This window comes from Uloborus diversus, chromosome 8, assembly GCF_026930045.1.
Source record: "Uloborus diversus isolate 005 chromosome 8, Udiv.v.3.1, whole genome shotgun sequence".
Classification (NCBI taxonomy): Eukaryota; Metazoa; Arthropoda; class Arachnida; order Araneae; family Uloboridae; genus Uloborus; species Uloborus diversus.
The window spans coordinates 76930970-76946503 of record NC_072738.1 but is presented as its reverse complement, the minus strand read 5'-3'; the positions used below and the strand labels follow the sequence as shown (position 1 = coordinate 76946503).

Below are 15534 nucleotides of genomic sequence, written 5' to 3'. Positions count from 1 at the left end.
CTTTTGAGAAGATGTTTCAGCTTTTTAATCTTTTAGCAAATCAACATTACCAGATTAAAAAAAAACTATTTAAAAGTGAACTAACCGAGTATCCCCCAGCGCTGTGTCCGTCTGAGTAGTTGTCACTCTTCTCAGAATTGCAGCTCAAGCTCTCGCCATTTAGACCCTCATTGTAGCTACTGGGAGCGTACATTTCTATGGTGGCCGCCTTGCTGCTGGAATGGTCACTTTCTGAAATTAGAATATAAATTCATGCTATCAAAACTGAAGGAACATTTCCAAAAAATACATCACAAAATATTTTATAATATATGTGTCCTTGTTACAAATTACTCCATTTAAATTATGTTACGACTAATTCAGCTATTTGCGCTTTTTTCTCTATTTTACACTCTAGATGTTTATACGTTTCGTTTTTAGCAGTTGATGATTGCAGTTTCTTTTCCATTATCAGAAACATTTTTATCTTAAAAAAATAAATAAAAAAATAAAAGAATTCTTTGAAAATAATGCAGTTTATTTTCGATTTTATGACTATGTTACCAGTCTCAAAATGTATTTTATTGAAACAATGAAAGCTGTTATACTTTATGAACTCTCTTAAAGCGTTCAGGTTTAATTGCAGTGACACTTGAATTTAATCGTGTTCAAAATGTTGAAATGATTAATCCCTTTTTTTTCTTTCATGCATGGGACATTATTTGAAAATTTTGAAATAGCTTTCCATACATCCTACTTCACATGTTCTGTGTTTTCACCTAGTAACTCACTGTTGTTTTGCCCACTCAAAATATAAACACTACTTCCAAAACTATTAAGTGACAATATCTAAGAATAAAACCTTTGTTCTTCAAAATCAAATTAATAAATTATCAAAGTTTTAATGCGCAAACATTGCAAATTACTGCAGACACGTGTTTCGAGGATACAAAGAGTCCCTTTCTCAATGCGAAGAAGTGTGAGCTTTTGATTGAAAAGCCATCCGAGGAAAGTTACTCCTACTACTAGCTTTCCTCGGATGACTTTTTATCCAATAGTAATCAATCCACTTCTTTGAACTGAAAAAGGGGGGTCCTTGTAACCCCGAAATACGTGTCTGGAGTAATATTGCAACTTTTGTGCATTAAAACGCTTGTAATTCATTTATTTGTTCTAAGAATATATTTCCTTTTTGTGCAAGAAAATATATCACTTTAGTTTTTAAAAAATGGGGTGATATTTTCTCATTCTCACATTTCGAAAAGGTTGTCTTTTGCAAGATACAATAGAGAACAATTTTTTTTTTCGTATTTTTTATTTAAATGCTGAAGCCGTCAGATAGTGAGGGGCGAATGGTTTTGGATTTCTTCTATTTTTTGCTAACACGTTCGAAGAAACTTGTTCTTCCCATGCCTAGTTGGAGGTAATCCATCAAAAAGTAACTTTTTCATTACAGAAATCCTTGAAGCACAATACATTTTTTCCGTTCTCTGCTCCCTGTAACTCACCCGAGGGATAAGTCAGGTTAACCTTTGATAAATTAGCTATCGTTAACCAATACACATTCAAAGAAATTCTTCCGATGAACGAATAAAAGAAAACAATAATTAACAAACCAAAAACTCGACAGGTATTCTCCAAGAAAATAACGAAGGAAGCCATTAATTAAATTCCTTCTTGCGATAATGCGTCGTAGGTTTCATGTTGTTGACGGAAAACCAAGCGATTGTATTTGCGTTAGATTTTTTTTTTTTTTTTTACTTATTTATTTGGAGAAAAAGCTTGAATTAAGTAAAAACTTCGAAAAGTTTTGTCACATTTCCGATGGCATCATCACGAAAGGATAAATGAATCGGAAATGAAAGCTTTTTAAATCATTTATTAAGGTTTTCTGTCGAGCGAAAAATGAGGTATACATGTTAATGAATTGAGAACCACAAAGGATTTAATGGTTTTCAATTTCTCCAATTGCTTGTGACAAGAATAATTGGTTTAAGAATTAATGGCAGGTTTGTTTTTGAAAGTACATAACTAAAACTACGGTGAGAAACTGTAAAGAGTACTTTTTAAACGTCAGGTACTCAATTTTAACAAGTTCTCAATTATGGCCTTGCTTTTTTTATGTTTTAATATTCGTTTTCAATCCTTTTTTTCCCCTCACAAGTGAAGTAATCCATATTTTTTTACTATTTTCATGTTAAAAAAGTTTCAAAAATGATGAAATTCTAATGCGTTTTTTCGAGCTGGGTGACAACCTATGAATATAAAAACCCCTAAATACGATAACTATGTAAAGTCAGACCATACAACGTAAGTAGAAGCACAAATTTGTAAATTACAGCAGACACGTGTTTCGGCGTTACAGGGAACGCCTTTTTCAATGCAAAAAATAATGAGCTTATGGATGAAAAGACATCCGACAAAAGCCAAGAGCAAATAAGCATGCAGCTTAAAAGATAAAAACAGCGGATTAGCCAAACACCCATGACAAAGTTATAAACCGATCAGGAACCAATAGGAATGCAAGCAAAGGCTAGGAAAGCTCCTAGCCTTTGCTTGCATTCCTATTGGTTCCTGATCGGTTTATAACTTTGTCATGGGTGTTTGGCTAATCCGCTGTTTTTATCTTTTAAGCTGCATGCTTATTTGCTCTTGGCTTTTGTCGGATGTCTTTTCATCCATAAGCTCATTATTTTTTGCATTGAAAAAGGCGTTCCCTGTAACGCCGAAACACGTGTCTGCTGTAATTTACAAATTTGTGCTTCTACTTACGTTGTATGGTCTGACTTTACTATTCAGCACAAAGGTATTTATTTATCTTACGATAACTATGGGTTTGATGTTCTGCTGCAGGAGGGGGGGGGTAGCGGTGACGGTTAAGGGGTCAAGTTTTAACCAGAGAATCCTTGGTTTTAAGTCACATAGCCAATAATAGTGCTTTTTTTTATGTTTGTAAAGACTGTTAGGACGCCACTCACCCTCTTCCCTTCAAAAAATTATTTCTGATTGCTGTACTGCTCTGACATATTGTAACGTGCAGCCTTGTCATTCTTTTTTAAATTGATATCAACCCTTTTATTTATAGTTAACCTGAAACATGCGAAACATTTGTAATTTTGTAAATGCATATGCAATTAACAGTAATTATTTATTAACTTTGATAAATTTTGCATATTGCAGACGCATTGCTATAGAAATGATAGAGCTTCATTGGTGTGTAATGAAGTGCATTTAAAGCTGAAAAATTAAGACTGGAGGTTCTTGAAATCCCTCATTCAACAGTCTAGTATTAAAAATACACTTAAGTCGTCTTAGAAAATGTCAATTTTGTTTCGAAAATCTCTAAAGCATTTTTAAATTACCAATCAAGGAAATATTGGTTGTTATAGTAAAATCATAATTACTTATATTTGGTTGTGTTTGAAAATTTAAAAGTTATTTTTCATATTTGCACATAGTGAAACTTCACTCATCTTATGATTTATCTTTTCAGCTTACTAGATCAGTATTTGTTTTTATTCCGTGTGTCAAGTTCAATTTTTTCATTTACAAGTTAACTTAAATGTTTTTAAAAACCCACAAATTTAAACTTATTCGCTATTTACGCCAATAGCAAATTCACTGTCTCATTGAAACGGAAAACAGCATATAAAGGATACTTTAGAAAAGGTAAATTTTATCTTATAATTATTTTATTTTACAGTATTTCATTACATAAATAATATGGATAGATTTCTAAAACTATATTATTGTTTGGAAAGAAAAAGGTCAATTTATTTGTATAATGTATCAAAATTATTTCACTCTGCTTGTTTTAAGTGACCAAATTTTAAAAAAAATGTCGCGACCTGGAAAATAGTTTATTTTTTATTATAAAACAAATGACTTACAACAAATACTTACTCTGACAAATCTTTGCCAACCTCTGCAGCACTTACCAATGCAGCATACAGAGAGAAAAGATAGAAAAGATAATACAATTCTAGAGAGCAGTTTTCATAAATTCAAAATTAGTAGTTCGAACCACAAAACTTGCTTTTAAATTTACAACCTTGATTTTTTTTTTTTTTGTTCATGTACAGACGTGACCTCATTTCTAGACTGAAAGTATCCAAACCTATTTCAAACGTGTTTTTTTTTTTAAATATTTCAAATGTAAGAGTCTCTGATTAATATTTTCATTCCGATTTGTAACAGATATATTATTTTAGAGCTTTGAGAAATAAGAGGAATAATTGCATGAAATCTGCCTTATATGAGATATAAATTGGAAATGCAAATTTGATTTTATAAAAATATAATCATCGTAGCAAAGAAAAACAAATAAGTTATAGCTCTTTCACTCTTGCTGCCACTTTTTTTTTAATTAAAATTCCACAGCCATACTAAAAGCATAATAATTTAAAATCGACTAGACTAACTTCCTAAGGTTAGAAAGAGCAGGTGTAATATAAAGTTCGTACAAGCTCAGTCTATAAGACTTTCCCCCGCGTACCCGCCCTGAGGATCGCGTAATCTTCCCGCCAACGTTAGGTCTGAAAGAAGTCATGAGAAAAAATAACTTGAAAGTTGTTGGCAATTTTTTGGACTATCTTAATTAATAAAATAATTTGCAACATATTAACCATATAGCTTCCAAAGGCATACACAATATGCTTGGAGAATTCGAATGGTGTACCCATAGCATAAGATAACTTAATAAAAATAAATAAAGTTACTCTCTACATGTGCAAGACAGTTCTCGAGGTCATCGAGACACAAAGTCTTCGAATAGCACAGCAGGGTCATATTGTATAAGCTTTCTGCAAAAGTTCGAAAAATACAAAAAATGTTTTACAGGATACTGAACTTATTAAGACAGTTCCTTTCAATATATTTTCGGGAGGAATAAAATTGTATTAAAACAAAATCTTTTAATGCATTCAAATATCGTAAATATCTATGTCATAAAGAATTAATTTTCAGCCCTCCAATGTCATATGATTCAGCCATCTCTTTGCGCCCACTACAATTCATATAAATTTACCATGCAAAAAGGAATCAATCTGAGTAATATTTTTATAAATATGTTTGCCAAAAAAAATCTCAATAATAGGGAAGTTTTTGATTTTTCAATCTTATTTTTATATGATAGAGTAACATGTATGAACATCATAGGTGAAAAAATTTTTGCAATACGATAGGTAGTTTTTTTTAAATTAATTTTTAAAGTTCAAGTGCTTGTGACGTCAAATGGCATAGGAAGTGACGTCATGCGATCTTCCGATAGGGGAGAAGCCGAAGGTCACGCATTCGACTTCGAAGACGAAACGTAAAAGGCTTATCTCGTCCCATTTAACTCCTCGCGTTTCTGAAACATTAAACCTCTCATCCTCTCGGAAATATTCGAATATCATCATTGATGTTAAATGAGGAAGATTATTTAGATTGTGCTTTAACAAATCCGGTCTCCATAGTGTGTCAAAAAGGAATATTGAATTTCTAAAAAATAAAAATATCAGCGCGCTCAAAATGTCCCTCGCGAAAACAAGGGGATCTTCGGCGGAAGGCTGACCATTCGCGCCCTGTGACGTACGCTCGGGACGTTTCAGAAGTGCGCACTTTTGCGCGTGGATTTTTAAAAATTCATCAAAAATCAATCACGGTGTTTTAAAATTCGGCGATGGTGAATTTTTTAGTTTTGAGGGTCAATTAACAATATCTAATAGCCAAAATATGAACATTTAATATGTTGCAACTTCCCTATTCAATACCTATTAAAAGAACTTATTTCGCTTTCTCGACAAATTTCAGAAATGCTCATTGTTAATGATTTTCTTTTCAATTCTAGAAATGTGCACACGTCTGTAAATGAAACACTACCTAGTTGAAGTAATTTTAAAACACAAAATGCGCCTATAATTTTAATAAGCCTATGAAACTTATGGATAAATTATTTTGAAAGGTTTACATAATATTTTTAAAGAAAACAATAGCAAAATGAATAGATGAATAGGAAGATGAAATAAGAAAAACATGCCAACAAAAAGTAATCGTTTATGTTTGATGCTTGTGAAGGTATGTTTATGCTGTTTATTTAAAGTTCTAATATCAAAGAACTAATATCAAGTGCATAGCAATGTAGTAGAAAAACAAACTAGTCAGTACTAAGTTTATTAGATAATATCAAATTAGGAAAGTTGTGACAGTAAAAAAGCAGAAAAATATGACACAAAAGGGAAAAAAAATATGTTTTAAAATGCAAATAGCCAAATTTCGATTGTGATTGGTTGAATCTAGATTAATTTATCACATTTTATGAATTCATATGAGAGAAATACTCAGTATACTGCGATACTAGCCTATAATGCCTCGAAGGGATAGCTAAATTTTTCGAAGTTGTTTACTAAGATGGATTTAATATACTTGGAAACTAATATCAAACTTAAAAGGAAAATAAGAAAAATAATACAATTTTTTTCAGTGTTTTTTTGAATAGGAAAACGAATATTGATATGCTATAGAGCATTGTTTAGATTATTTGTCTATTCTATTTGACTAAAATGTTTGCTAAAACTTATAAAAAACGCATACTTCCTACTTCCTACATTCATATAAAATATTGTAGCGCATGAGAATTATTATTTTTTGAGTTCTAAAGAAAACTTTTCCGCAAAAAAATAAATCTTCTCAGACTTAAGGAGTATTTTGTTGTACCTTAAGGCATCTTGCACATTTAAAGTGATAAAAGTATATGTTTAGGTCTCAATAAAAGAAATTAGTTTATTCTGAAATTTATTATTTTGCACCTGAAAAAATTGAAAGAGTAGTATGAAACGTACAGTAATTTTTTTTAAAATCATTTTTTGATATGTTTCTTCTTGGGATCAATGTTTCTTTGATAACAGCTGCTAAACAGCTTAAAGTCTAGTTTTTCACTAACCTTAGGACTATAACCATGTGTTGCAAAAATTACTATAATTCTTTTATTTTGAATGTACAAGGGTACTTTAGTACATTTTATGTACCAAGATCTAAATACGCTAAAATATCCCTTACATCGAAAATTTTACCACGAACCCTGACAGTAGCAACTAGGTAACTTATGCATTTTTTAATACATAAAATACTATTAAATGCATTTGTTATTACGGTAAAATATTTTTTATCGGTTAGTTTAACAAACGTCGGACATTTTTTTTTTTTTTTGTATGCACCAAAATCTAGTGGCATATCGTCACCTTAGAACAACAGTAAGACATCTAATCCCAGAAATAAGACTAAGATATCTTAGTGTTGCTCTGAGGCGACGGTATAAGGTAGAGCAGAAGGCTACACACCGCACCATAAACCCATATTTGATCCCTGAAAACTTCGTTGATTCCTATATGGATCAAAACAGAGCTTCTTCCGGATATTTCTAAGTGTTAAAGATCCTACTGTAACCCTGTAGGTCCTCCAACTATCCATATTGATATTTTAATCATGACTTGTTTTACCAAAAACAAGTGCACAAAAGGATTTTTTTTATTTAATTTATGCAAGTATTTTGTTTCGCTCAATGTGTTTCATCCTGAGAAAACATTTACCAGGGTGAGTCAATTACTTTGTAATATTTTACATAAGTAAAGTTTCTCAACGTGTGTGAAAGTGTGCGCATGTGGAAAAAGTGCGAAAGATAACCAATACGTACAATAGCAAGAGCTAAATGAAGTGAACGTGTTAAAGGGTATTAGCTAAATGAAACATTATAAAACTTTTGCTTAATGAATTAGAATTAAGCCATAACATCGACCAGATAACGCGAAACGTATGGCGCGATGAAGGGATGCTCGGTGGAAGCACTGCAGCAAGATTGCTGTTACAATATTATTATTAATTATTATGACAGATTTAATTATCAACATGATAATAATAGCAAATTGTTATTATTTCCGTGGTGTCAAAGAACTAATTGAAAAAAGGCTTAAAATGCTAACACTTGATAGTCTGTACTTCGGATAGATGTCTAGAATAAACAGTGCATTACAAAAGAAATAAGGTAAGTTATTTGTAACAAAATATTTGCCCCACCCCAGTATTTTATGAATTTGCTTAGGTTAAAATCAAAGTACAAAAGTGCCAAGATAATTCAAAACGTTCTCAGACGAGAATGATATGAAAATAGGGGAAAAGAGAAAATAGGGAAAGAGGGTTGGTGCTTGGAAAGGATGCCCAAGAGTAAAGGTTGTTCGAGGTCATGCTGCCAGACGATAGATAAGAGGAAAGCAAATGAGGCAGACACCGAAAGAACTCCAATTACCCAGCGAGAAGAGACAGAGAGGCTGTTCGCCGTCTTCGGATGCCCTACCTTCTTCGAGACGCTTCTTGCGACGCTTGCGGACGAAGCACACGACGAGGACAATGTTGAGGATGAGTAGACAAGATCCGACTACGGAGACGGTGATGATGATGATGCGAGGGATGTCTCCTTTCCCAGCTAAGGCTTCGTCCACCACTTTTTCAGTCTCACCAAGTGGGGCTTCACCTGGAAGAAACAAAAACGAAACGATTAAGAGGTTAACCGATAGTTAAATCTGTTATTGGAGCTAAGGGTGCGTCATCGATGCCAAGCTTTCGAATATCGATGTTTTTGGGTGTATTGGGCTCAATGTTTTTTTCAATGTCAATGTTTGAGAAAAGTTGTTAATACTTAATTCGCAAGAACAATACAAAATTAAATTTGCAGTCTTGTCAAACTTACATTTTTTCCCCAATATAAGTCGTTGGCTAAATACTTAGATTTAAATTTACCTTAAAACATGTCTTTTTAAAGGACTTTATGTAACGGTACATTACAATCATATTATGTGAAAATCATCACATTTAATACTTAATACAGAACAGCTTAGTTCGTAACAGTAGCAAAATAACACTGATAAAGCACAAAAAGCAGTTTCATTGCCGACGTGTTTTTCATAGTTTCCGGGAACTCCCTTTTCAATGCAACGAAAGTCATTACATCCCAATGTTCGCACTCTGTTGCACTGAAAAAGGAGTTCCTTGAAACTCTGAAAAACGTGTTTGCAATTCAATTTCTTTTTTATGCTTTATCGACGTTGTTTTACTACTGTTACTTTGTTACACAAAGGCAGTATTCGTTTAGTTTGAACTTACTTAGCGTCATGGCGTAAGCTTCTTCTTCCAGGTATGCACTTCCACCGAGGGCATTGTGTGCCATAATTGCAAAAACATATTCTGTGCCAAGATCAAGACCCCCTACTGATATGCTCGTGGCATTTCCTGCTTCAATCATGGTATGTGGCCCGTCAGGTGGGCGTTGGGCATTTCTCCACCGAAGACGATAAGATTGCTGGAGACCTCCATCAAAGCCAGGAACCCAGGATAGGAGTACTGTATTGTGAGTTGCGTTTAGGACAGTAAGTGATAGTGGTGGATCTGGTGCAGCTGTAATGGAAACAAGATTTTTTTTCAAAATAAGTGTCAAAATAATAACTCTTTCATATTTGAGTCAATTGAAGACATTTTTTTATGTTTCTGTGCCCTCAAGAGGATTAGTACAAAATTCAAATCTCTTATGTAAAATGTCGTGATGTCAAAATGAATTAAATAAAAATTATATTAAATATTCAAAAAATTTCAAATTTAGAAACATTTGTTGTAACACAAATAATGCAAACAAAGGTGCAAACTTTAACAAGTGTTAAATTCTACTAAAATTCAACTCATAAAAGTTTTGTTATACTGTAATAGTATCACATATTATTGCGAACTATTGTACTGCAGAATTATTGTACTATACACTATTGTACATTACAGAATTATTGAACCATTGTAGACTACAGAATTATTGCACTATAATTGTGTTAGTTAACTGAAATCTGTTAGATTTTCAGGCACGGCGGCATATTTTTTTTATTTTTTTATTACATTTACATAACGTATAACTCAAAAAAAAAAAAAAAAACTGAAAAAACATTTCATTTATAATGTGCGTTGCTTAATGCAAAGCAACAGATGTAAAGGAAAATTGCTCATGGTTTGACTGCATTGGTGAAACGTGGAGTGCTACCTGAAAACATTGTTCAATAAAATGTAGTACCTAGTAAAATTATAGCTACGGAACTTTCCTCATTTTGAAATAAAAGTTAGGCATGAGAGGTCGTTTAATAATAAGGAACTGAAACATAGTTAAGAAAAGAACAAAATACTTGGAAATAAAATCGAAATAACTTTCAGCAGACTTAAATGAGTTCAATCCAAGAAAACATTTGACTACAGAACGAAATTAAAGAAAGAAAGAAAGAAAATGCTACCACACCAAAATAATTTTTTAGATATGAAAACATGCTTTTACACAACTCGATGAATTTACTGTAATTTTTGGACTAACATGAATAACGTTGTGAATGTATCTTTTCCTACGTTTTACTGTTAACATAAGTCCAAACAATTTGTAACATTTCAGCACATAACACAAATATAAACTAAACATTAAAAAGGATAAACTTACATTTCTGTCCGAGGGGAATTTTATAACTTTCGAATCCCAAATCATTTTTGGCAATGCATTCATAATCACCGTAGTCTTGGGTCTTTAAGTCCTTCACCGTCAAGATGGATTCATAACTGATGAAATCTAAATGTCGACTCTTTATTTCGTACTTTGATGGTCTCTTCGGAACAGCTGACCCATCACGGAACCATGTAAATGAAACATTAGGTGCTCCTGTTGCCCTGCAGATTATTCGAACATCTTCTCCTTCAGTTCCAGCTGCTTTAGAATGAGCTCCAGAACGTTCTATTGCTGGTTTATCTAAAAATATATAAATGAACAATCAACATTTTATGCAATATTTGGACTTTTATTGTTTGTGTGCACTGTCAGTAAAAGAGAAACATGTTTTGTTTCAACGTATAATATGTTTTGAAAAAAATTATATTTGATTTTTTTTTTTGAGAGAGAGAGAGAGGGACACAGAGTGTTAATAGAGCGAAAACATACACAAAGTTTGTATGTTTTAAATAAAAAAGAAGACAGAATTAAACACGGGTAGCCATATATTGGAATAAAAAGCTACTTGTCTATTTGAATCCACGTCTGACTTTTCGATTCACAGCCTAACCTAAAGAATGAAACAACTTACAAAGTATGTTTTAAAGACTTGATGTTCCTCACAGCCTCAGCCAGACATTTTAATTATTTAAGGATTAAAACTGATTGAGGGTGATTGAAACGGTTTTTTACAAGCAAGCGATAGCAAACACATATGTGTCTTGAAGATTTTTTTTTTAAATATATATTTGCAATTATATGTAATTTTAGTTTTTTTCTGCCCTCTTAAATGAAAAGCAACACAAAAGCAATCAAACCTTCCTTCTACTATATTTTTTAAAGTTATGCACATAAGTTCTGAAAATGACAAAATGTTTTTTCATAACATTTTCACTTTCTAGAATTTACAGAATACTTCCAATGTGCTAAGCATTTACGGGTCGTCCACAAATGATGCTACGATAACGGAGGGAAGTTCATAATATTGTTAATTTTCGTGACATGGAAAGGGAGGGAACAGCACATGTTTTGGTTGAAATAAAAGCAATTTTTTGCAAAAATAATTTTAAGTAATATATTGTGACATGAGACAGGGGAAACGAAAGGGGTAGAATGAAAGGCGGCAGTTTTCTACAAAAAAAAAAAAAAAAAAAAAAGAAGGGCATCATCTATGTAAAAAAAGCCTGACACTATTTAGGGACTATAAATAATATACACTTCGCTCGAGAGCAAACGGGCCAGATTCGATACCCGGTTCGGCCGATTGACTTCTCAGCATTTAATTTTTTATTTTTTCAAAATGTAAAGCTCAAAAAATCTTCTTTAATCTCTTTTTTCGTAAAATTATAGATTTATACAAGGAACGAAGTTTTAAACTGACTTAATTATGCTGTATTTTGACTAAAGTGTACTTAAATCAATAAAATGCATTTTTTGTATTTTTCACATTAAAGACCCATCGAGCTTCGAACTACAAATAGCGCCTCGGTTGTCGCGTTCGGTTTGAGAGCAAGGGGGACCAGAGTTCGAAACCGGTTCGGCCGATTTCCCCTCTCAGTATTAATTTTCTTAAATAATAAACGCTTCCTTAGATAACCAACACTTTTATTAGAAAGCGATAGGGAAAAAACATAAAATATGTTTATGAAACTCACGTTTTACTATGAGAGTAGAGGCTTTCTGCGCTTCAGCACCTATTCCATTGTCTGCAATGCAAAGAAATACGCCAGAGTCGTCTCTCGTGACATTATTGATAATGAGATAAGATCGCCCGTTTTCAAAACTCTGTCTTGCTCTGGACATGTCAAAGTTGGCGCGATCCCATCGAATAACATCATCACCTAACGGATTGGCATCTACTTGGCACTCTAAAAAAGCGTTGGAGCCCTGATCAACCAAAGCAAGATCAGTTGCCATGGTAATTGACGCTGAATCTGAAAAGAAGTTTAATTGTAAGCTATATTATGCACATAGTTTCGTGATCACAAAGTTATATCAAATTATGCAAATGATCCATTTTTCTGATAAATTTATTATGCAAAATTCAGATGCATTTAGACTTAAATAAGCGTATTATTATAAGGTCTATTTAAGGTTTTTTAATTATTAATCTAAGCCTTTCATTTGTCATTGTGTAATTAAAAGAAATCCTTACATTATTTGATCCCTAAGTATCAAAAAATGCTTTTTTAATTGAATCTTAAAACTTTCTCTTATTTTTAGATTATAATACAACTAAGGTTCACTATGACTAATAACCTTTTATTAATGTTTAAAATGTTTTATTTATTTATTTATAGCCTGTGCTTTTTAAAGTAAAAATGAGAGCTCATCTTTTTAAGCAAATGTTTTAAATAAATAATATTGCTCATGACATTTTTTAAATTTTATATTTATTGACATTTCAACTTTTAGTTTCTAAAGGATTTATCATTATTAATATCTTCAAACATGCTCAAAGTTTAATTGCTGCAATATTTTACTTCAAAGCAATTTTTTTTTGCAAAGAAGTATTTTCTGTGTTTTACGCAATCATTACTTTAAAACTTCGAGTAAAAATATATAATTCCATACTAAAAGAGCTTTAAACTGTTGTGTATTGAATTTAATTCACTATCAAATAGATACTGAAATATTTTAGAGCGTATTAAACGAATACTGTCACTGTTAAAAATTTTAAAAATATTGCATAGCATAAGTGTTATCCATGTTATATTAAATTTAGGTAACATTTCACCCTTTATTGATTATTTATGAAAATGTTACCAAAAAATACAATTAAAAATAAGACGTTTTAATATAGCACAATTCAATAATATATTAGTCTCATTTAACTAAAACGACCAGGTTGAAGTGTAACCAAAATTGAAATAATGCTTAAATAATCTAAATTCGAAGTTTTTTAATCACAAGCGATCTTACGAGCTATCTTTTGAATAGAAAATCAAATTATTTATTCATCAAACTTACAGAGTACATTCAAATGAACGGCAGCAAAGCTGCTTCCTTCCTCGTTGCTTGCTTCCAGCCTGTACTGGCCTCCTTGGTCTCTCCTGACATTAGTCAAGTTGAAAATTGGTCCGTTGGCCAGAACTGGAGAAACTGCCACATCATTAGAATCTGCTGGCATTAAGGAAGACTTTGTCCCGCTGATTGCTTTGCTCCAGGAATATTGAATCACATTGGGGTTCCCTCTGGCAGACACATTAATGGCTGCAGACTCTCCTTCTATGACGTCATACTGTGGCAACAGTTTTGGTTCGAATTCGGGTTTGTCTGGAGAAAGAAGAATAAGTTAATTCCTAATAGAGTCCTTTTTTTATTTTATGAAAAGATTTGTTTACATTAGAAGTTAGTGATCAATTGGCGTGCGTCATCCGCAGATAGTATCAATGTTCATGGAATTTTTTTAATGAGATTATACGGTGTTCTAGAGCATTTATTCGGTCTGAAATATTTAAAAAAATGGTTACACATTATTGGCTGAAAAATAGGATTCATAAAAGAAGGGTAACTTTGAAATTCACCTGTGAAATAACTTTAAAATTTGCGCTTTTATAACCGATGTTGCTTGCACTTATTCTATGTTATATATACTTTTGCAGTAATGTTTATTGTGCAAAAAATTTAAACCGGAAACGAAAGACTAGAGAAAGAAAAGACTAGAGAAAAAAGAAAAGAAATAAAGGAATTGATATCGGATAAAATTTAGGTGGAAAAGAAACAAAGATAAATTTTCTCACCGAAAAAGTATTAATTTTCAACGTGTTTAGTTTTTTTGGTATCGAAGGTTACTTTTTAGGAGCAGTAGAAAAATTAACAAAATATGTCTTAATTAAAAACCATTCAAAATACTCCTATTATTTACAAATTCATTTTCTATCCTGAATCAAACCAAATAAATATCAATCAAAAAGTGTGGCGATTATTTCCAGCATAAGATTCATGATTATTATTATTTTCTCATTTTTTTTCACAAACCGATTTCAGCTGAACAGATATCAAAAACAAATGTCAAGATATTTCTCTGGAGAAGACTCGAAAGATTCATTATGCTTTAAAATTTCTTAATGGCTTCGTGAATACAGCATTTAAGAATTAACACAAACACAATAAATTTAAATCATTAGAGGTCCTCCGCGGCCATTTCAAGGAAACAAATGTTTGGAACGTTGTCAAATTCTTTTGTATAGTGCATGAGCTTGACACTGCAAGCATGAACAACTGCCAAAACTAATGGAATAAAGTCATTTTAATGCTATGTTAACTAAATATTTCATTTAAATCTCGCAAGTTATGGTTAAGAGGATGAGACTACTTTTTTACGACAATAGTAGAGCTCATTTTAAAATTATTTGCCTTTTTAAAGAAAATATAAAACAAAGTGCATAAGCAAAAGTTTTAATCCCTAGCAGTTTTATTATCAGTTTTGTATTCATTGGCAATTTTATTGCGGTAATTGTTTTAACGTTTTGAGCAACACTCGTGCAAAGTTCAAATCCTAGATAAGCTTTTAGTGAAGTTTCTATAAATCGTACTGTATAGCAGCACCTACGTGAGAACTGCTATAGCTCTACCAGCTTTTGCCCCATAGTATAAAAGTTTGTTCAATCATTTGTGCTAGTTATTTCGAAATTTTGAATTTCTACACCTACATTTTTTTGTTCCTTGATACTTCATTTGTTTCCTATAATATAGTAGTTATGACGGAGCCTATAAAGCATTAAAATATGTTCTTTATTTATTTATTTATTTGTTTATTTTACAACCTAAAGTTTAAATGAAATTTTATTTTTTTTTTAATTTCAGTTGCTATTTTCCACAAGAAAAATCTGCAGCGAAAAGACAGTTTTGAGGTTTGCGCTCAGGTCAGCGGTAGCCACGTTATTCACGGAACAAAAAAATTCCCAGAAAAGTTTAGTTAGGTACTAGGATAGTCTAATCCCCAATTAAACATTTCTGGATAGTATAGTCTGTAGCGGAATTAGACGTGGTTTCCCTGTAATACTTAGATATTTCTG

The 15534-nt window shown here is 32.0% G+C and overlaps 1 protein-coding gene across 1 annotated transcript in view; it reads right to left on the bottom strand.

Annotated features, from left to right (window-relative positions):
* Positions 1-15534, bottom strand: part of LOC129228432 (nephrin-like) — a 347783-nt gene that overhangs the window by 2889 nt on the left and 329360 nt on the right. The window contains exons 14-19 of the mRNA XM_054863113.1: positions 13484-13789; positions 12169-12447; positions 10472-10774; positions 9115-9405; positions 8261-8485; positions 86-231 (exon numbers count right to left, since the gene is read on the bottom strand). Coding sequence (XP_054719088.1) covers positions 86-231; positions 8261-8485; positions 9115-9405; positions 10472-10774; positions 12169-12447; positions 13484-13789 — 1550 coding nt within the window. The remainder of the gene's footprint in view (positions 1-85; positions 232-8260; positions 8486-9114; positions 9406-10471; positions 10775-12168; positions 12448-13483; positions 13790-15534) is intronic.